General features: G+C 35.0%; 1 protein-coding gene across 3 annotated transcripts; it reads left to right on the forward strand.

The window, feature by feature from the left end:
* Positions 1 to 3,470: 3,470 nt before the first annotated feature.
* LOC148939502 (ataxin-10-like) lies at positions 3,471 to 23,128 on the forward strand. Of its 3 annotated transcripts, none has more exons than XM_089106610.1 (6): positions 3,471 to 3,556; positions 10,209 to 10,706; positions 13,863 to 14,200; positions 15,727 to 15,914; positions 19,380 to 19,443; positions 22,824 to 23,128. In XM_089106610.1, the coding sequence occupies exons 1-6, from the start codon at positions 3,540 to 3,542 to the stop codon at positions 22,994 to 22,996; spliced, it is 1,278 nt and encodes a 425-aa protein (XP_088962736.1). In that variant the 5' UTR covers positions 3,471 to 3,539; the 3' UTR covers positions 22,997 to 23,128. The 3 variants fall into 3 exon arrangements, with proteins under 3 accessions (XP_088962736.1, XP_088962735.1, XP_088962737.1); XM_089106609.1 differs by having other exon boundaries at positions 3,554 to 3,598; XM_089106611.1 differs by lacking the exon at positions 3,471 to 3,556 and adding an exon at positions 3,557 to 3,578.
* Positions 23,129 to 23,921: the final 793 nt, after the last annotated feature.

Consider the following 23,921-nt stretch of genomic DNA (forward strand, 5'->3'; position numbering starts at 1 on the left):
GCACTTGAGATCAAACTGGTCTCCAAAAAGACTAAGTAACAACCTAGAACGTAAAGACCTAGATAAGAGCGGTTCATTCAAGTCGCAATTGAAGTCACCGACTAGTATGCATTCAAGGCTTAAGGATCTAATATGGTTAATACACTGGCAGAGTTTATCACTAGAATAAGTAAAAGCATGCTCCAAACGCTCATTATGGTAATTTGTAGGCAAATATACATTAATAAAAACACAGCCCTCATCACGAATTGCTAGAAAATTATCATTAAATTCAGATACATTAGATCTTAGAGTCGAACGAACGAAAGTGGCAATACCACCGTCGCACTTCTCCACTTAGCTGCTTCGCTGAAACTGAATAGACCGATACTGAACTATTAAAACTAAGAATACTTTTACTGCGGCTTGTGACGAAATGTTCTTGTAAACAGACAACTTCATTTTGCTCAAAGACAACATCTAAGATCGGAATTTTATTCGTGAACGAGCCATTAATGGTCCACGATAAACATTTAACTGCAGAAGCTTCAGATGTCATTTCTTTTGTGGATTACTATTTGAGGGACATTTTACACTGTAACACGTGTGACAGCCGATTTTGCATTCAACGCAGAATGTCGGCTGTCTGCATGTTTCATCTCGCGTAGAACGATGTTCACTTGAGGCTAGCCTAGAGCATAAAGGTTCAGCCGTACACTGGGAAGTGAGATGACCGATTTTGTGACAGTTATAGCATCGTCTTGGCAAGAACTTAAACGGATCAGCAGGTAGATGCTCGTAGCCGATAAACACCGAAATACGCAGAAATTGTTGGAGCTCAATAAGAGTGTTAAAATACGCTTTGAATAAACTCAATTTTCCGCACTGTTCAGTCCTCATAATATTCGGAATTAGATATTTTAGTCCTTCACAGTTTATATCCTCAGGGACATTTCGAAGCACAGCTATGTGCAGGGGTTCTCGAACAGTAATTTTGAGATAGGGCTTGGAAGATTTCGCTTTCTCAACGATTTTCGCTGCTGCAGCTTTTGACCTGACCACTAGCTTCCATTCGTTTGCAGATTTGTGAAGTTCACTAATGTCATTTGTATTTTCACAGAAACTGTCTATGAAAGCTTTCCGGTCATTTGGGCCATTGAGCTCCTTGGGGGGATTTTTCAAGACGACAGAATAGGTAGAGTTTCTGGGCTTGGACGTTTCAGGTGCACTACGACTGCTTGTGAAAATACTGGTGGCTGGAGCGGACTGGGTGGCCAAAAAATTATCAAGCTTCCGAGAGTGTTCATTTACTTTCGCAGTAACTGTTGCATTCACCACATCTCCGATGACCGGAACCGAGCAGGGGTTAAAGATGACAAATTTTGGCATGCTCACATTATTTTTCGCAGCTGTAACTAGAATTTTGCATATTTCAATGATATTGTCTTCATCTTTAGAGCAGGTCACAAGACGATTCGTAATATTCAACTCAGTATGAAGGATTCGCTTTGCCTTTATAAAATCTTCATGTGTATAGAAAACAACACACGCTTTTACGATAAACTCCAATTTTATTCCATCTGTTAGTGCTCTCGTTACACAATTCAGTAACGGATTCAAAATAATTTTTTCACTTTCAGCCATCGCAGTTCTAAGCGTAATTAGATCTTAAAGTAGAGTCACAAAACAATGACTTGCCCGCAAGGGGGCTTTTTTAAGTCCCCCCACTTTCCAACAAACGCCTTCTAATGAAATAATTCAATCCAAATGAATAGCAGAAATTCACTTACGAGAGAAGTTAGGGAAGTGTTGGAGGCTGCCTACCTTGTCCCCGCAATTTAAGGGGCAACCCCAGTGGGTACCACGGCTCTTGCAGACAACTCTCTCACCCCTCTTCTGCCTCCTTCTCTCCTGACACTTTTATCGCAGCGTAAATGCCTAGACTGTTCCGAAAACTATGTTTAATTTTTGGCTTATTTCGTATCGTATGTCCAATTTATATTCGTAGTGATTTGTTTGATGGCTTTTCTCCAAGTGTGAAAAGTCTATAATCCCTGAAGATCACTGAATTTATTGATGAACATAGAGAAGGAATAGAGATCACTCTAACTAAGTCAATTGTTATTACGAAATGATAAATTACTTCACTTGAAAAATAGACTGGTTTAATAATATCCGAGATTAGATGTGGTCACTCTGAACTCTGAAAGAAGACTGCGAGCTTTTTCTCCACTAATTTAGCGCTAAACTTGGCAAAATGTATATTGTTTGAAAGGTCTTTGTTTGAGGGACATGATTATAGCATAGCTCCCGGCACCCAGACTCAAACTTCTGTTTCCTCAAACTTAGTTCAAGAGATCAAAACCTATGCCAGAGATTTTTTACTGAATTTTTCTATGTCTTTGGCTCAAATGTCCTAACTGTCTTCAGTGGGAATTTTCAACGGGAGCAACTTTCTACTAAGGGGCGGAGAAGGGGGGGGGGTTATATTTGCGAGAAAACTTTTCCACAAAGGAGGAAATTTCCGGCATGATTTTAAAAAACAGTCACAAATTAAATTCTTTTCAAATGAAAGTGCGCTAAGAAAAAAAAATTTCGCCCAGAATCGTACACAAGAAATTTTCCGGGGGGGGGGGGGAGATTTTCGGATAGAATTGAATTGTCTGAGGGGAAATTCTCTGGGTGCGGGTATTTCAAGTGGGAAGAATGATCCATAGAGGGATTTTCTGTGGGGGAAGGAACTTTTCATGAAGGGGGATCCGGATTTTCCAGCGTAAATTGAAAAAAAAACAGAAATTAAATAAAAAAACAACTTTTTTCATCTGAAAGTAAGGATCAAAATCAAAACTTTCAACGAAAATAAATTATTTACGTATATGAGGGGGGTTGCCCCCTCATCAATACCTCGCTCTTTACGCTAAAGTTTGACTTTTTTCCTAACTATTTAAGATTGACTCATGAAAAATTAAGCAAGTGTGGTCTAAGAAATTATTTATGACTCATGAAGCACAAGAGCTGTTTAATTAGAATAACAAGCTTTTTAAAAGTTGTAAAAATAAACTTTATCGAAAAGAAGTGAGGTATCGATACGAAGTGAGGTAGCAACCCCCCTCCCCTCATATACAGGGGTGGATTTCTAGTAAAATCTTGGGGGGGGGGGCAATGTGACAATGGCACCAACAAGCAAAAGCTTGGAGGGGGGAGGGGTTAGTGTGAAAAGGGGGCCAACAATTGATCAAATTGACAAATTTATTTAAAAAGAGTGAAAACAGAAAAAAACAAGGAATGAGGGCGCCAGAAAAAATATTCGGGGAGCCCGGGGTCCCACCGGGTACGTCAGTGCTGGTATACGTAATAATTTAAGTTTGTTTTAAGTTTTGGTGTTGCTGCTTACTTTCAGTTGAGAAAAACTTGTTTTTTATTTAATTACCATATTAGATCTCTCATTTTCCAAAATTGTAACTAAAATCTCGGTCCTTCTGTTCGACCCCATCGGGTGCTGCTCCTCAATAAGAAATCGCAAAATATTTTGTAATTCAATATTGCTGGATATGGATTGAATGGTTTACCAATTCAGGTAAATCATGCTACATGGAATGGTGAACATTCGCGAAAATGTGTATTGCTCTATTTATAAAATTGTACATAGTGAATTAGTGATAGCGTCGTCCCTTAATTTACAGGAGTTGGGACTTAGCCTAGGCCACTAATAAAATAGGCCTAGTATTAATATTAAAATAGCAGCCTTCTTATAGCCTAACTACTTAAAATGATACTTGTACCATCTAAATGTAGATATATCATAATCAAAATGCCACCCATTGCTATCAGTAGGATAAATCTGAAAGAAACTACTTGAAAACATTGTAGGCTAAAATACTTACTTAGTTCTTAAATAAATACCTACCCTAGACTACTAATAAAATAATAGCCTGCTTATAGCCTAACTACTCAAAATGATACTTGTACCATTTCTAAATGTAGACATTTCATAATCTATGGCTATCAGTAGAACAAACCTGAAAGTTTGTGTAAAAAACCTGAACCCAAACAAATTTGTTGGTCCAAATGACTGTACACCCTAGATTGCTTAAAAAAGCAGTTGCTGAATTGTCTCTTCCATTTACTCAGCTAGAGATAAGATAATATTTATTATTCAAAAGACTATCACATGATTCCTGTGGCATTGTTTGGGGGTGGCAAGGGGGGCAGTTGCCCCCCCTCCAATAAATTAAAAAATGCTATTATATAGCCAATGCCCCTTGACTCTCAGGATGTGGAACTTGTTTGCCCCCTTAATAAAAATGCTGGAGCTATGCTCCTGCATGACTCACAAGCCCAAATTCTCTTTACATGTTCAAATATAAAATAAAACAAATATTAGTGAAACATTACATAACATTAACATAAAAAAATCTAAGGCCAAGAGCTAAAAAAAAAAAAAATTATATGGTACAAATAATGGTAAAAACAACAAGGACAGGGGAATAAAGTGACACCTGATTATGCTCTATGATAAAACTGTCACAGGTGAAAAGAGAAGCAAAATTTGCATCCTAACCAAGCACATTAAAATCAATAATGTGCAAGACTATCTTAGGCTTGAAAAATAAAGAAAGAAAAGAAGCCAAATTCTGAGTCAAAACACATTAAAGTCAAAACAGTTGAAATCAAATAGTCAAAATTATCAAAGATAAAGGAAGAATCAGAAATCTTGATAATTCAAGAAGGAATTATGCAAAAGACTAGATTCACCATCACAAGCAGGCAAAATAAAATGGTAATAGAGAAAAAGGGGAAAAATATGTTGTGACACTATCAACTAAGAGGAGAGGCAAAGATGGTAATTTTTGCTTGGGCACAGTAAAAAATTATTATTAATCTGCTCCAGAATATAGGATATAAAACTTTATTGGAACTTCTGTGTAATAGGATGGATCAGAGAGGGAGTTGAGACTGCTAAGGAGGCTAACCAGGGCAGTTAGGGTTGTGAAAATTGAGGAAAATGTTCTCAGTAGAGGGATTAGGAATGGCTGATTTAGCAAAACGCAAGCAAATTTTCTCTCTCCTTTCCTTTAAGGCAGTAATGCATGCAGCTTTAAGGAGGAAGGAGTATGGGGTTTTGCCCTCTTTGTAAATGATCCTGAGCAAATGCTTTTGAACCAACTCAATTTTGTCACTAATTTCACTTGAAAGTTGCAAAAGCCAGACTGAACATGCACATTCCAACAATGGCTTGACAAAGGATAAGTAAACATGCAGTTAATGTATTTTAGGGCAATTTAATTTGTTTAACAGTTTAAACATTGATAGTGAAACATTTGCTAGATTAACAATATTTAAAACATGCACATCCCACTTAAGATCATTAGAAATTGTGACATCAAGGAGTTTAACATATTTCACTAGCATTTCAGGTGGGATAGGGTCAAGAAAAGCAGAAGAAGATTTTGAGAAGTTAATTGTCATCATATTTGATTTAGTAGTATTTACTCTCATATTCAGATTCTTAGGTTCATCCAAAACATGAGTCAGGAATCAAGAGGGTGACTTTAATATTTGTATGACATACTTAAAGGATCCACATATTTCCATCTTGGGGGGGGATTCCTTACTAATTTCAGTAATCATGACAAGAAATAAGAGTGGTCTCTATAGGGTTCCTTGTGGAATTCTTTAGTAAATAGTGAGGGGGTTAAAGAATGTGATCTATTTGAAAGGAACAATATAAAAGTATTTAGTAAAAGATGGTCAAGTCCAAAATTATCCTTTAATAAACCAATTAGGATGTTGTGTTCAACCAAGTCAAATGCTTTTTGGAAATCAACTAAAACCAGGTTTAGCAAAACATTTGGCTTCTCTAGGTTACTTAGGACAGTATGTACCAATTGCACAGGGTAGTGGGCAATGGAGGTTTGGCTCAGTTAACAAACTGGATGTCAATGTATGGACTAATTCTCACTTTAAGCCAGTCATATTAAACCCTTCATGAAGTTTTGCAAAAACTGGATTGAGTGTGATAAGAGTGCCCTTTTTAAGTGACTAAAAAGAATGGAGGGCAACTAGCCCCCCTCCAATGCCCCTTTTTTCCAAAGTTATCCAATCAAAATTTTGAGATAGTCTTTTTGTTCAGTATAGTTGAAAGACCCAATGTCTATGTCTTTAAGGGTAACACAACCTGCTACAGTCCATGGGGAGATGCCTGTAAGTTATAAAATTTGCCCATTGTCTACGAATAGTATTTGTTATTGGGAATTATACAGACATTTTTCAGGGGTGTGGGGCATTTTGTACATGGGGTGGGTTTCTTTAGGGAGAATTTTCCATTGGGGGAAACTTTTTTGGAGGGGGGAGGGGTTACTTTCCAGGGAAATTTTGCACTGGGGGGATTTGACAGAATTCTTATACAAAATTCTTTTAATTTGTCTTACTTTCTCTTTGCCAACTCAATTTTGCACGTGGAGATGTTCTGGGGGAATTATCTGGGGCTATTTTCAGCATGTTTGGATTTCTGAGAAAGATTTCAATGGAAGGAGGGGATGGAACCAGAGTGACCAAGAACATAGTTAGAAATTCAAATCTTTTTCAAATGAAAGTATGCTAAGGAGAATTTTTCAGGCTTATCTGTCCACAAAAAATTTTATGGGGGGGGGGGTTCAAGGAGAATGAAACTGTCCAGAGGGAATTTTATTTTTTTTAAACTGAAAGCAAGAATCAACATTAAAGCTCAAAGCAAACAGAAATTAGTCTGTATATGAAGCAGTTTCCCCTCTCCCTAATACCTTGCTCTTTATGCTAAAGTTTGACTGTTTGTCCCAATTTTTTAAGAACAGCTCCTGAAACACAAGGGCTGTTAAATTAGAATAGGAAGCATGCTTAAAACTTTAGCATAAAGAGCAAGGTATTGAGGAGGGGGAAACCCATTCATATATGGAATAATTTCTGTTCATTTTGAGTTTTAATGTTGCTCCTTACTTTCAGTTAAAAAAAACCTGTTTTTTCATTTATTCACTGTTGAGATTGTCTTCACTTTCTATTACTGTGTTACTAAAAGAAGACATAGATAGAAATCAAATCCCCTTTTAATACCTTCTTGTTATTCCCCTTTCTGTTGCTTTTTTAATGTGGGCTCTGAGCCAAAGAAAGAAAGTAAGGAATTCTGCTCTTTCTTGGTTTTATTAGCCTGTTATAACCAAATAAAGGTGATACAAATTAATTTTTTAATAACATTATAAAATGCATCAAGGTTGAGAGCTAGACAAAGCTGTTCTTTAAAGAACTGGCTAATTAACCAAAAGTTTGGCCATCTTACATTGCTGAGCCTATGGAGTTGCTTATTCTGAATTAATAATTTACATAGTATGTAGCAGCCCAGCTGTCCCAATCCTGGAACCACATACATGCAGTCTTCCACCTTATTGGGGGGGGGGGAGGGTGTACCGACAAAGAAAAGTTATTAAAGAGTTTGTGGTAATGAACTGTAAGTAAAGAGTGATGCAGCTCAATAGTAACTGTAACTTTGAGAAACATACTCTTGATAACAATAGATACATCCAAAGAATCAAAATTTTGATGTTTATTCACAATATGTAAAATTCATCAAATTTAATGGTACCCATCAAAAGTTCCAAGCCTGAGAAAATTTGCCTAATTTTTGAAAAAGGGTGGTAACACCAACAAAACATCAAATGATCTTAATGAAAACCACTCTATCAGATACAGCATACCAGAGAACCCTACTGTAGAGGTTTCAGGCTCCTATGAAGGAAAGTGTGGAATTTTGCATTTTTTACCAGAAGAAAGATCACAGATGTGTGTTTATTTGTTTTTTTTTGTATGTTTTTTTTTTTTTTTGTTCCAAGGGTGATCATATTGAACCAGTGATTGTAGAAGATTGGGAGAGGGCTCATTTGGTTGGAAATTGAAAATTCTAGTTCCCTTTTTAAGTGACCAAAAAGATTGGAGGTTAACTAACACCCCACCTTCTTTCCCCAAAGTCATCAGATCAAAATTTTGAGATAGCCATTTTGTTAAGCATAGCTGAAAGATTCAATAACTATCCCTTAGGGGTAACATGACCCACACATGGGGGAAGGGCTGTAGGCTATGAAATTCGCCCTTTGTTTGCATATTGCATTTGTTATTGGAAAATATATAGGCATTTTTTTGGGGGATATTTTTTGCTTGGGGTGGGTTTCCACAGGGGAGGGATATTTCTGGAGATGAGCTTTCCAGAGGAAATTTTACACTGGGAGTATTTAACAGAATTTCTATACAAAATTCTTTTTCTTTGTCTCACTTTCTCTTTGTCAACTCAATTTTGCATGTGGAGATGTTCTGGGGAAATTTTGAGGGGTTTGGATTTCTGAGAATTTGAATGGAAGGGGGGATTTCTGGAGTGATTGGAGAAATTATTAAAGATTAAAGTTTTTTTCAAACAAAAGTGTGCAAAGGAGAGTTTTTCAGGCTGAATCATCTGCAAGAATTCTTTTTTGGAGGGGATGGGGATTTCAGCAAGGATGGAATTGTCTGGAGGGAATTTTACAGGAGAGGGTGTATGCTATATGGAAGGAGCTTTCTATGGAGAAGTTTTCTGTAAAGGGAGAAAATATTTCATGGAGGGTGAGCCAGAGTCATCAGCATTATTTAAAAAACGATCAGAAATTAAATTTAAAAAAAACTAGTTTTTTCAACTGAAAGTAAGGAGCAACATTAAAGCTCAAAACGAACAGAAGTTATATCATATATGAAGGGTTTTTCCCCCTCCTCATTACCTCGCTCTTTACGCTAAAGTTTGACTGTTTGTCCAAATTTTTAAGAATGACTCCCGAAATTGAACACTCCTGTTCAAAAAGAATAGGAAGCTTTTTGAAAGTGCTAAAAACTTTAGCCTGAATAGCAAGATATTGAGGGAACCCCTTCATATACAGAATAATTTCTGTTCGTTTTGAGTTTTAATGTTGCTTCTTACTTTCAGTTGAAATTTTTATTTATTTATATCCCAAAGAGATCTTGCAGAATTTATTTTGAAAGAAAATGACTGGGAATGAAGATTTTTTCCTTTACTTTTCTTAGTAGTTCTTATTTGTCTTATTTTTATTTCTGTTTGCTAGGCTTTTGGCAGCAGGTTATGTCTTCTCTGGATGTGGAAGTAATATTTAATAATGTATATTGATATTTGTGAAATTCCTTCATCAAGAAAGATTCTCTTCTATTTCAGGCAGATTTTCAAAATATTGTAACTGTTGATCATGAAAATATTTTTTATAATTTGATATCCTTAAAAAATGAATATATGTTTTTAAATTAGCTCTTAAAAAATATGAGTACAAAAAGGATATCGTTTTGGAATTGCTGTGGGCACTTGATTTTTTGTCTGCACTGAAATCCAAGAGGAAAGAAGTTTACTCAGAAAAAACCTTGGATAAATAAATAAATCTTGAAATCAACTAATGAATTATTTATTCAAAATTAGAACAAAGCATCCCACAGAATTATATGGAATGGGTTTTAAAATTTATAAGAATTTGCTGGTAATGTTCTGTAGATAAAGTGAAAGAGATTTATTACGAAATATCTTTCAAAATTCAGATTCTTCTGGGAAAAGCTGATGTCTGATGAAGGAAAAGTCATTGCATCCCGAGGTGCTGTTTGCAGCACCAAAAATGGCAAATAGTTGGGATATGTTGAATTATCAGGTAATTTGATGAAGGGTATTGCACGTGTAAATTTAAGCCACCATGGTATTGCATGTGTATATTTCTGATTAATGTATTTGTTCAGGTATATTTGCTAATAGATGAAAAATTGTATATGTAAAACCAGTTCATAAAACAGGAGACACATCTGATATAAATAATTGTTGTCTTTCTTCTTCTTCTTTGGGAAACAGCACTTGGAGTAAAAAAAAAGTCCCCTTTTTGCTTCATGCAAAAAAAAATTCTGTTTTTTTTTTGCTTCAAATTCTTGTTTCTTATGGTTGCAATTAGGCTGTCCTATTAAGCAACTTATGATTGTCCTATTGCAAAGAATTTTGGTGCCTTTTTTTTTATCAGATTCTCCTTATTAGACCTGCTGGCTAGAAGAGGGATGCTTCTTTATACATGCCTGGACACTCATACTCAGGACACTCACCTGGATACTCAGGGATATCATAGTTCATTTGCCAGTTTCTTTTTTTTATACCCTTTGTTCTTTTTCTTTCACAAAGATTGGCTTTTATATTTTAGATTAATGATGAAAGATTTGGACAATGTTTCAAAAACAATTGATGATATTATTTGCCATGATACCCAAGACTTTGACAATGTGACTGATTTGCTTCGAGCTTTGAGAAATGCTTGCAGTCGTGGTGTTAAGGTCCAGACATTTATTGGAGAAAATTCCAAATTGTTAGAAAAAATGGAAACCATCATATGTGAAGCAATTTCACTTCAACACCAATCAGAAAAAGCATTGTTGATGACTGCAGTAGCTATTCAGTGTTTTGGAAATTTAACTGTGAACAATCCTAGCAATTCTCTGACAATCTGGAATTTGATAAAGAAAAAAATTATGCACCTCTGCTTTACAGTAGATGCTACGAATATTTGGAACTCCTTTTCAATGCTGCTACTGAATATATTGCTACAGAATGATCATTTGCTTGATGAGGTCCTTTGTTCTGAATATGCGAAAAACATTTTAGAAAAATTAACGAAATCTGCACAAGATGATGCTGAGTTTAGGTAAGCATTTGTCCAAATTTTAGGTTGTTCTGATAATAAACAATTTTTTTTAGCAATTGTCACACTTTGGTTACTGTTGAAATTTGAGTATGCAAACTGGTACCATATTATGTTATTTATAGCATCCTTAGGTGGTGTATATAAAGTTTTAAGAGAAGAACATGTTGGTTTTAGGGTAAGGAGAGAATACAATGACCAAATTATCACTCTTGGATTATTAGTTGAGACGTGGCTCCATGATCAGTCTATGTTTTTATAGATTACAAACATGGATTGCTTTAATTGATAGAAAAGCCTTAGTGAAGTGAAGGTGGAATCCTTATATAATCTATCAGATATGTACAAAAGTGATTAATGCTGTATTCAAAAATAAAATTGCTGCAGTAAAAGGCAGGATGTTTGATTAGTAGTTGTTGTAGTGGAATCAGGATTTAATCAAGTTTTTGTCCTTTCCAACTCATACAAATAAATGAGGGGAGAGGGGAAACCCCCTATTAAACAATAAATACAAATATCAAAGCAAGAAATATTACCATTTAAATTTGGATGAAAACAAAATTGTTGGTAGCATCTACTAATACCACACTCAGAAATTTACTCGTTAAGTTAGGTTAGTTAATCAAGTAGGTAGTTTCACTTACTTGGATAGCATTTTATGTAAAGATGGTGGATTAAGTAAAGACTCAAAAAGTTGAATAGCCTAGGTATAGGGCGTTTTTTCCTATTTGAAAAAATTAGTTTGATAGGAAGATGAGTCTGCAAATTAATAATAGAATAGGCCTGTTGGAAGCCAAGCTCATGAAAGAAGTCATCGTATGGCTCTAAAATGTAAGTACTTTAAAGGGTTTAGGAAAACTTCTTAAATAATTTCCAAACGAAATGTCTAATGACAGTTATAGGTATTTGTATGACATGCTGCGATGGTTATTGTTATCATCAGAAGTCCATGTTCTTTATGCTTAAATTCAATATTTTATCAAAATAGAATTTTCAAACGCAATTCGTTTCATATGAAAGTAGAGAGTAGCATTAAGTATTAGAAGGAACATATATTATCTTATAAATTGGGGACTCCGCCCCTCCAAACTTTTACAGTTTATTCTAAAATTTTATTTGTATGTTTCTATTTGCATAGCCAGTTATTACTTAAAGGTATTCTGTCTACCAATTGTCTTTCAAGAGATTTGAGCAGGAAAATGGATTATCAGATTAAGGTAATTGGAAATCGGATAAGGTACAGGAAAGTGGATTAAGAAAATTGGAAGGATAAAGCTCTGTCATTCTTGAAACAGTGTAATAACATGTTATATTTTCTAAAGTTTGAATAGTATTGCTCGTGAGCAGGGCCAGATTTAAATCTTTGGAGCCCCTATAACCAAGCAATTTTTTTGGGGGAGACACAGAGGTTTACAGGGAAACCTCTGAAAATTTGGGGAAAGTGGAAACCATGAACAGAAGGCAACTTATAAGTGATGAGCCAAAAGTAATGCAAAAGAGAGGTGGTACTGAGCTCCTCAGCTGCCATTCTTGGGAGACATCCGACAGCTTGTAACTGGCTATGGAATTCCTGTGTTGTTTAAAACCACTTTTCTTTGGATAGGCAGCTCAGCAGCAAAGTGCACCTGGCACTTTGGTGCTAAATCACATCAGTCCAGTTTTTGTTAAGAAAAAAAAAATTGCTCAGGGTTCTTTTTTGCACCCCTAGGCCTGGGCCTACTGGACCTATGCGTAAATCATGGCCTACTCTTATGTAAGATCATTCATTATAGGAGTATAGATATCTGCACAACTAGTTGTGAATACATGATTGCAGATACTTACAACTCACTAGGACAAGTGAGTTGAAGTTCTGTCGATGCATGCCCTAATTTGTACTTTAGATAGTCTCAAGTATCAAAAATACATTAATACATTAAATACATTAAAATACATTAATTCTTTTATGTTCGTTTGTGAGTTTAAAACACTTCATATCCTATTTACACCCTCAGTTATGAATTTTGAGTTTTCCAGCCCTTGACAATCTTGAATCCCATCTGGAAATTGGATACAATACAGCTTGCAAACAACAATCAGCATGATAACTTTTCACACAAAAAACTAAATAGACAGACCTGTGTTTTCCATTAAAGTTTCCCTAGAATAGAGCAATTTGAAACTAGATGTTGATTAACCTTGTCATCCTTATTTTAATATATAATATCCCTCAGGCCTTTGGGACAGAATATCCACTGAGTTCTAGTCCAAGCAATGTTGTCCCTGGATTCAATCTTTCTGGAATTTCATTATTCCATAACAGTGCATTCAGCAATAAAATAATTTATAAAAAATCACCATCACAAGCCCCGAAATGTTGGAATCCCGGGATAAACGATAAAGAAGACACTGGTCCTCTTTTATTGGTTTTACATATGATGCCACAAATGCAGGCCAGAATTGCGGTTTTGCAGCACGTTTTGTCTGGAATCAGTACCTAGATGCGGTTCAATGTTTTCGTTTTACTTTTGCGTAATTTTCATCAAGATCTCATTTCTATTTGAATGTTTTCACCCTCTTTCTATAAATCCTTTAAATTTATTTCTGCTAGAAGTTTTTGATTTGTGGGTTTAGGATTAATATATTTGCATATCTAGAATTAGCATAAAATTAGATTCCTCTGATATACCTCTAGATTCTTCTTCATACTGTTAACCAAAATCTTCTGTTCTCTAGTGTGATCTTAATTGGCAAGTGTTGCTATTTATTTACCGTATGAAACCGTTAACATTTTGACAGCAATTTTTTGTGCGGTCTCTTATTTCTCTCAGAAGAAAAGTTAAAAATTCTGTCCTCTACGTCCTGTAATGCTTATGCTCAGTTCTTAACTTCGATTCCAGTCCATGCTTTACTCTTTCTTTTTTTTTTACATACAACTAAGACCTTCCATCCATCCTATATTACCATATTCTGAAAAACAAATTTCTTCAGAGACTACATCTAGTACTTCCAGATATTTTTGAAAATAATACTACATACCCACTAGATGGATAATAACGGCCTCCTTTTTGTCCTTAGAGTATTTCGAGTGGTTCTTACTTTTTTCAAAGAAAAAAAAATGACAATTCTACTGTTTATTACCTATAGTGCATGTAATAATTTATGAATTTCGTATTCTAGTCAATATGTCATCGAAGTTTGTATTTTACCACGCAAAGAGCTTTCTGCCATCTACCCTGAACTGGCACATCCCTCTCGACTTTTTCTTTTAGAAACTGTCTACCACGCACTTGCCTCTACTTCCGAAAATAAAACTAACGTATCCACAGCATTCATACAATACGCTGCGGAAATCTTCAAATCGAAATCAGACTCTATGCTGCATGTATTGAGAAGCAATGAAGATGTAGAGCCCTTGGAGTTTACCAAGATGTTAGAAATCCTCGCATCCTCCTCTGGTTCAGACAGATACGTGCTTGAGTTGCAGGAGGACAAGTCTTTGCTTATTTCAACAGTTTGCAAGTCTAATTTTATAATTCATTTTTCTTTTGTGTCGTATTAGCCTATAGTTCAATCAATCTTGTTCCACAAAGAAATAAATCCCTTCAGTGTTGTATTTACTTATTTCCATAATCCTATACCCATAATTGCAAGATTAATCATTACCGAATAATTGTGCACAGGTCTAACCTTTAAGGGGAGATGGGTTAGAGTATTTTTGCAGGGTGGTGAGCAATAACTAGAAAAGGCCATTGCGGTCATTATAGCTTCATTCTTAGAGGAGGAGATCCGTCGTTTTTTTCCTCGCTCAATATTCCAATTCTATGAAATGGGCTGATCTGAACGGCATGACCAAAGAAAAGAAGTTTTCACAAATCCGAAGGAGAGGGAGTCCTTGGGCCCAACAAATATATTTCCAGAGATCGCGAATTCTCATAATTATTCTAAGATTTTTTACTTTCCGTGATCGACATATTCTTTAGGTGTTTTGTTAAAGGTGCCCTTTACCACGCCTCCTCCCTTTCCAAATGACGATTCCCAACTTCCAAAGCTGAATGTGCTTAGTTTGTTCCCCGACCACTATATACAAAGCAGAGGGAACTTAACGAGAATACGAAATGTTTGATCGGAAATTGAAAGCAATAGTGCTCTTCTCAGGGGTTAATTGTAATAGAGGTCATGGGCGCCCATATGGGGGGGATAGAGGGGGGCTCCAGCCCCTGCCTGGCTGAATGACACTGCCTTATATTTTTATATTTTTGTTTTGAGATTTCTAGTACACAGCATTGGAATTGCGGATTAGATCAGGTAAGCCCCCTCCCATAAAATTCAGCTTATGGGTGCCCATAGTCCAGGTGTAAGTCCACCATCGGTGCCTTTTTTCTGACGGGACTTCCTATTACCCCTCATGTTTGGTATGACATTAAAATTTTAAATTGCCAGTTCAGCTGGGATGACTTTGTGCTAAATTCATACTTAGTGCACAAGTGATATAAGCTCCTGCTTTGTATAAATATAATATAAATTTTAGTTTAAGTTTTAGTTGTACGATGACAAAGTACAAAAAACGAGTTAAGTTCAAGCTGCACACTGATATTGCTCCCCATTGTGGAAGGATTTCACAATAGGATCCCTAACTGAAACCTTTTTTCTTTTCTTTTTTTTTCAGAAAATGGTATACCAACAACCGTGATGGCCTAACCTTTTTAATGCTAGCTCTTTTTAATGCTAGATTAGGAATATTTTTAGAATTGCATAATATCAACAGTATTATAACCCTTTTAATCCTAAGCTCTTTTTAATGCTAGATTAGGAATATTTTTAGAATTGCATAATATCAACAGTATTATAACCCTTTTAATCCTAAGCTCTTTTTAATGCTAGATTAGGAATATTTTTGGAATTGCGTAATATCAACAGTATTATTCAAATCTCAGCAGAAATTACACACTATTTTTATGTGTAAAGCGTTTCTTTAGAAATGAAGTTTATTATCTTCAGTAAAATTATCCTAGTTCCTTCTTAGTAATTAGGATATTTCCAGATCTTTTGAAATGTTTCCATCAGCTTGGAAAAACAGGAGAAGAAGGATTTGCCCCAGTTGAAGATTTGGCTGTATTAGCACCAAATAATGGAAACCAGCTCCAAGAAGAGCCCACATTTTGTTTCAAAAGAGATTTGATTCGACTAGTTGCCAATCTAACATTGAGAAATTTTTCAAATCAAAACGAGGTTGGTCTTTTTAAAATTGTTTAAAAGTTGTTTTTGGAAATGTTCGCCTACACAGGCCCACCCTCCTGGAATTTAATGAAGTTTCAATGTTTTTATATAATCCAGCCATGTTTCGTTTGGTTAAAATGGGGGGGGGGGGTGGTGGAGGGTGTGTTTTATTTAACGCCCCTAAAATTTGAAGTCCATCTGTAAGTATTTTCCTTTGTACGTGCATGATACTAATACTGAAATCAGTAATGATTTTGATAATGACACTGATACTGACACTGAATTTCAAAAATTGATACATGATACATAAAAATTACTGATAATAATCCAATGATAATATAAAAAAACCTTAAAGCAAACACAAAAACTAAAAATGAAGACCCTCTCAAAGTAACAGTGAAAGGGTATAAAAATACAATACTGAATGGCAATTCAATTTTTCAATTTATGCAGAGCATTTTAAAATACTCTGAAGTTCCCTGATAAAATGACATTGATACTGAAATTCAGTATAAGTTTTTCAGATATCAGTAATTTTATCAGTAATCAGTACGTGTTAGGCGTTCATACCGCAATAAAATCTTCAATCAAGGGTAAACTTTTAAAAACTTTAAAGCAGAAAGCAGTTGGAAAGCAGAAGGTTCGACCAATATTGAGGGGGAATTTTTATAAGTATCATCTATGCTACATTTTATAGGCTTTGGACTTTGTATTGTAAAAAGTCATTCAAAATTCAAAAAAGAATTATATCAGAGTACACGCGTTAGGTTAGTTTTGGGAAAGCATGATGTCTCCAAGTATTTTCCTCATACCCACCAATGTGGAAGAGTTAAGATAAGATAAGTTTTATTCTTTATTAAATACACATACAGTATTACATGTTATTAATCCCTCAAAGGCTCATTGGCCTGTACATCTGTAGAAATAAGGGCCGTATTAAATTGATCGTAAATTAAAAGTCGAATACCCGTTCTCAGAGTAAAATTAATCAAAAAATAATCTTGTCCACTTCCAAACCCCTGGTGCCTAGACCCCTGCCCCACATTGCATTGAATCAAAATTTCATGATAACTATTTCAATCAAAATAATAGCATCGTAATGAAGAACGGTCCAAATTATTCAAATAGCCTATAGGTGCATAAATAAGTTAGGTAGGCCTATATGATATTAGATATAATAACATGAAATATATAAATGAGTTATAGATATACGGAACATAGACTCCGATTTTAGTGGTAAGGTTGCCATGTTCGATCTTTTGAAATTAGAGCGGTGAGGGTCAATATGTTTTAGTGAAGGGCCTAAGATAGGTCCTTCCCTTATTTTTCCCATCCCTCCCATAGTTTCACTCATAGAGATATCGTGATTTTTTTTTAACTCAGAATCAACACAGGAATATTTAATCCTAAACGGTTCAATGCGTTTAGTGTATATGTCGAAAGTGGGGATTGATCTTGGTCAGAGTCTTAGTAATTCTGATTCACAAATCGTATTACAAATAAGACTGTAGCATTGAAGCCTTATGGCTCTTTGCTATAGGCAACGCTCTAGCTTTGCCTCTAGTAAGATTTTGCGTAATAAGATAATTGGTCATTTTCGCTGCGAAAAAACGATCTAGATATGTCAGAATTTTGCAAAAATTTATTTAGAGCCTTCATTTTAGAAATTATTTTTCATATGAATGACGACACAAATACCCAGACCTCTAATACCCTAGCGGATTTACTTTCTATATCGAACAAAATAAAATGAAATTAAAGTGGTTTTACAAAGGAAATAAAAAAATAGAAATTCTCTCTCTTTTCACCAATAGAAGATCGGTTCTCTTATCATCTAGGTGTTTTTCGAGTTTCAAAGAAGACTTACTTTTTTATGAAAATTGGCATTTCTAAATTTAAAAAATCCCAGTACAAAATATTCTGTTTCTATAAATTCAGTTTTTATTTGCTACCATAAAGCAAAGAGATTCGCCTTTAGGAATCAATGCTTTTGTTAACACTACCTTAATGCAACCGAGCAAATTAGATCAGTTTATATTGTAGAACAACTGAAGCAAGCAGGAACTGAAGCAAATAAAAACCAGGAGCAACAAAATTTATTTTTAACCACTTGTACCTAAATTAACCTACAATATATACCTAACAATATAACATATATACCTATATAACATATATACCTATATATGTTAACATATAACATGTTAACATATAAACATATAACATATATAGCTAAACTTGTACCTATATATATTATTGACATACTTTCTTCATTGTGTATTCAATAAGAAGTCGTTTTTTTTGTATTTTAGGATTGCTCCATAAATCTTGTTTTTAATTAGATACGCGGGCTGGAATTCGGCTTGTAACGTTCGTAACGTTGTTTCGTCGTTTTTAGTTTGCACCACTAGCGTCTTCTGTAAGAACTTTGGTCTGCCGTCCTAACAGGCAAAAATTGTAGTAACTTTTTTCCAACAATTGCATTTCTAGCAAGTAGAAAAATACTGATGGATTTTAAATAAATAAGAAAGACATCTTGTATTGAAAAAAAAGGGAATTTCGTACTTCAGAGGTACGGCTTCAGAGGTATTTAAGGTATGTTTTAGTATCCCCCCTCCCATTAGTATATTTTCACGAATTGTCAGTGAGCAAAAACACAAATTTACAATATTTTTTTCTGAGAGATAATAAAATTGTTATCAACAATTTTTACGACCGGGATTTGATGTTCCTCTATATTTATAGGATTTTGCAAAATATTGCTTTCCTAAAAACATAGAACCGATGCAAAAAGAGATTTTCATATTATTTTAATCGCAATATATACTGTGTCTCTCCCTTTATAAATAAAATTAATTAATTCATGGCAAAGTATGCTACGAAGTAACGATGTTAGTACTTTTCTTTTTCTATGTTCTCTAAAGTTAAAACGTATTTAGTCTGCAATCAAATTCAAAACACATGCGCTTTAGGCAGAACTTAAGTTTTGTTCAGCTATCGCCACTGTTACAAACACATTTTTGCGTTAAATATTTGTAGATTTGCGAAAGTATAAGTGTTGATTCCCTAAATTTGTTTTTGTCAATTTGTGAAAGCATTTTGTTTATTGTCAAGTTTTAAGTTGGAATCATTATATACAAAAAATCATTACATAATGATTTGTGCACAGAATATCTCCTTCTCAAAAGATGTCTCCTTCTCAAGATAGCTCATGCTTTGGTTAAGTGTCAGTTAGTAAAGGGGAAAAGGTGCAAGATTAATAGCTCTACCCAAACACGATACAATGAAAAAGTGTATTTAAATTCTCTATTTTTGGTAGTTTTTTAATTAATATTTTAGTAATTGATTCATTACAAACTTTCCTGATCTACTAAATCGCTGATATTAATTAAGGTTTTCGTTAATTGATTTTTAGAATTCCTATATTTTACCTTAGTTACAGAATAAGTAAGACATAAGTGCAATTTTGGCCTATTTTAGATTCGTGAAATGAGCGGAATTGAAACAATTATGGAGTGTTGCTGTATCGATGCGAGGAACCCTTGTAAGTTTCGTTTTACTCAAATTTATAATTTTTATGTTTTTATATTTGTTGTTTCTTTCTTTAATTCCCAAGCCTTCAAGCAGGAAAGAGGCGATAATAAATTCCTCTTTAAGAATTCACCCCTCTTTCCTACCAGAAGGAGCTATTTCATGCAAAAAATGTATATTATAGGAAAAGACTTCGTTCTAAAAACTACAATCTTTTTTTGGCAGGCATCAAATCCACAATATGTTGTCGGGCTGTTATCTTGGGAAACCCTTTTTTGCTGTGCCTCTTAACGGCTTTTAGTAAAGAATGATGACTCAAGACGCATAAACTCTACTTTAGAGTTTGCTATACTTTATACTGCTTACTTCAGAATTATATTGGAACACCTAAATTACTCACAATAATTTTTCTCGGCTCTTTTCCGAGATGAATGATTGAAACCATCCTGGCTAAGTGGACGTGCGCTGGGTTGACAATTCTTTGTCCAAGGGGCACTGGTTCGATCCCTGGCGTGGCCAGTTATTTGGTTCGGGACGAGGGTCAGTGGTGTGACTCTGTAAGCTCAGCCAGAGTCGACCCAGCTCTAAATGGGTACCTGGAGAAATCTGGGGAAGGTAAGCAGAAAGGATGTGCGAGAGCACAGGATGACTGGCCCACAACCCCCCAGTGCACTTCCTGGCTGAAGGGCCACGAAACGGATATCAACACCGCCGGTTTGGACCTTAAGGGTCTAGTGCCGTCATACTTACTTATTTTTTTCCGAGATGAAAACAAAAAATAAATTTGCAAAATCTAAAAGAATTTATCTGGGGGCATAAATATAGCTGATGTTTGTGCTGGTTCGACTAATATAATTATAATTGATTGTACAGTTTAAGCCTTATCTTATGTTCCTCTAGGTCACCTCCCCTTCTGATTTTTACTCGTGCTTGAATAACGTATAATTGTGCTAGTTGGTGTTAAATATATATTTGGATCTTCTAAACATACATCTTTTAGATATGTTTAGAGTAATATGGAAAAGGGAAGGGGGTTCTCTGGAGTGTCAGGTACCTTGTTTATGTAAATCAATTTTCAAATTTTTTAGGAAGTTTAGTTTTGTTGTGCTTTTTCCTTTTTTTAGAGACCGTTTGTTCGATATTTTTGGTTGTGAATTATCCCAAATATAAGATTATCACCCGCCTCTTCAGTCCTCCTTACTTTACACTAGAATTTAGCTTTGACATAACGATGTTTCGATAAATCCCTAAAAAGTATATCCATTGAAATGCCAAAAACTCAGTTTCAGGTTATAATTTGTATATTTTTCAAGGAGGTTAGGAAAATGTTCTTCTGAGAGGAGACTCCTACCACTATCACACTTGTGCATAAAGAATATGGATGTAATGTTACACCAAAACGTCTCTGTATTAAGAAAGGAGTTGTCAGCCCTTCAGCATCTAAATTCCACTCCTGAATTTTTATGTATTCTTTGAAAAGAAAGGTGACTAGGGGTTTTCACCATCTGTATTGATGACAAGGAACTCAAACTAAGGTCAGCGAATTGGGATCAAATATGCAATATTTTCTACAAGTTCTTATTGTTGCTAGTTGTAATTTGTTCCAGTAATAGCAATAGTAACAACTACAGTAACTGCAAGTAACAAGTATACTATAGTAACAACACATATAACAACACAACAACGCAACACAACAACAAGTAATAGTAACAACTATTACGAGTTCTTCTTCTTCGCTCCCCTTCCCCAGAAAAACACTCCCATTAACAGATGGAGCAAATGTATGCAGTTCTGTGCATAAATTAATGGGCCTTAAATAAACAAACTTTGACAAGGAAATTTTTATCTAATGGTTTATAATATCTCTCATTTTGTTTCGACTATACATACGCGTTTTAATGATTATGGTGCCGTGTAGCCGCGGCCATGTGGCTTCCAAGACTGTAAGGCTCTGTAAATAGCTTCTTGTTGCTAAAGTGCTTATATAATTTTCTAAATCTTTTACATAACTAACTCGGTGACATGTGAATAGGGTTTAAGCAAATTGGGATACGGGTTCTGAAGAATTGGTTGCTATGAAAAACTAAATTAAAAAATGTCCACTTTTCAGTTTTCATTTTTCTTTGTATTTATTATAAGTGTTATCCCAAATAATTATTATTAGGGACTACATTATAAACCCAGAGTTAGAAGTGGACTAGCTTAAGATTTGGCTAAAATCTGCCAATTAGAGAGGTCCATTTGTAATCCTTGGGTGAGTAAAAACAAATGTTTCAGATTTTAAATGATTGATTAGTTGCTGCCCATACGACATTTGACGGAATTTTCCTTCTGTGTCAGAGGATGAGAGTTCAGGCCATGGTATGGTAAGGCTAGTCTCGTGTATTCTACTAATGCTAACAAATAAGTTGTCATTTCTTTTGTGGCACTGCCCATTCTGACAAGTGCCATCTAAAGATTGTCTTCCCAAGCAACGGTGAAAGGGTGGCTGAATAAAAAAATAATCAAACAATGAATGGCAATTTAAGAAATTAAATCTGAATTCATTTTATTTAATGCTTTTTAAAGGCCAATAGCTTACCACGTCTGGTATCATATAATATTTTGCTAGGTTGCAAATTATTGCAATGTAGAAGAGAAAAATCGTAATTAATTATTTGATCATAAATAGGGCTCAAATAAGTTTCCCCTGTGTCTCTATTAAGGGGTATTTTTTGGTTAGCAATTCTTTATATTTTGTTTAAAATAAATCATTGATAAATTTATTGTATCCTCATTGGTCTAAAACTTCTTAGCCACAAGCCAACGGGGTCCTTCTCATACAGAATAAAGAATGCTTTTTGAAAAACAGCGGTGACAGAAAACTTCCGCAGAATCCACAAGAAGCTCTGTAATGATCCTTTTTCTAACATGTTTCATGGCTAAGTTGCTTAAACAATATGCTGGAAAGATTACATCACAGAAAAATGGGGTATTTCTTCAAAGATGATTTCTCCTATCTCACATTGGAAAGACTTGTATCTGATAATCAGTAATTCCCAGTTTAAACTCAAATAATTGTATTTTAATGTTTTTTTATATATTATTTTGTTATTTTGCTTTAATTTAGTTTAGTTCTTGCGTCTTGTTCTTGTAATCATGTTAAGACACATCTACATTAAAAAAAGAAGTTTTTTTTTAATGTAGTTAACTTATAAAAAAACTTCGCATGCTGACCGATGGGTCTGTGTTTCGCAGGTACCAATTTCCTGATTCGATGCCCTCGCCCGGGAGTGCAATGCGTGGTTGGGGGCAAATCATCCATTGTTTTAACAAAACTACATAAATGGGCTAAGAAAAAGGGCTAAAGAAAACTACATAAAGGGCTAAGGCTAATGCCTGTTCTTATTTTAGTTATGCAGCAGTGGTGCATACTGGCTATGAGAAACCTTTTGGAAGATAACATTGAAAATCAACGTTATGTAGCGTCTATGACGGAGCAGGGAACTGCCAGATCCGAAGTTTTGAGTGAAATGGGCTTTGAAGTTGTAGATAAAAGAATACGGCGGAGTAACTCCAGCAGATGAAACTTTGGTTACAATTAATAAGAACTTCCTGTTTGTGTCATGGCAATAATTTACTATTTGTATTTTGTAGATAGGTGTTCAAAGTTTTTTTTTTTATAAGAAATTTCCTAGAAGAATTACAGAGAATTTCACTTTCAATCATGCTTTCGAGTCGGAATTCACATAGTACGTCGTTTGAGTCCTTTCACTTGGCGAAGATCACTGTCTACTGTCAGAACTTAGTTTTAGATACGGCATGTATACTGGGAAAGTTTGTGTTATTGCCTCCTCCCCCCGCCCCGGTCTGGCTATTTCATCCTTTCTGATGTACCTAACATCTAATTCTGTCCCATGTGGTTCCAGTGACTTTTCATTAATGTATTGTTGTTCTATGGTTTAGCGAATCTGGAACAGCTTTAAAAAGAAGAATATTTAGATGAAAGAACTAGAATTAATCTACCACTTGATGATGATGATGATATTGTATTTAGGCCTTCGAGAGCTAATCATAAAGGTTTTTTGGTTATTTTATGTGTCGCATGACAGATTTATTTCATTTTGTTTTTATTTGCTTGCTCCATTGTCTTACTCAGCTGTCGCGTTGCTCATTGCTTGTGTGTCAAAATAAGTCATCTCTCAGCTTAGATTGGCCTCAACTCTTTAAAAACAAAATTACCAGTAAAGAGTCAAGTTGGCTTGTACCAGTAAAACTATTATCATTTTCATAGGTTTTAGACGACATCCCCATCTGAATGTAAGTTTTGTAGGCAAGTTACTCCATATTTAGGTATTAAACCAGTAGTCTTAACAAATCTACCTAAAAGGTTTGTGCTTAGTCGTCTAGTCTATCTTAAGGAGGAGACGTGTGATGTCCCAGAACAGAACGCATTGTGAATGGCTTAAATGCTTTCTCACAGCAATTCCTTAGTATTTCCCTCTCTTTTTC

Source organism: Artemia sp. Qi Xiang Cuo, chromosome 21 (assembly GCF_049724085.1).
Source record: "Artemia sp. Qi Xiang Cuo chromosome 21, ASM4972408v1, whole genome shotgun sequence".
Lineage (NCBI taxonomy): Eukaryota > Metazoa > Arthropoda > Branchiopoda > Anostraca > Artemiidae > Artemia > Artemia sp. Qi Xiang Cuo.

Excerpts from the sequence above, each read along its gene's own strand:
- LOC148939502 (XM_089106609.1), top strand. The coding sequence starts at position 3,564 with ATGCTACATGGAATGGTGAACATTCGCGAAAATGT. Across the intron at positions 14,201-15,726 it reads TTTGCTTATTTCAACAGTTT|ATCTTTTGAAATGTTTCCAT; the intron begins GCAAGTCTAATT and ends GGATATTTCCAG. Across the intron at positions 15,915-19,379 it reads ATTTTTCAAATCAAAACGAG|ATTCGTGAAATGAGCGGAAT; the intron begins GTTGGTCTTTTT and ends GGCCTATTTTAG.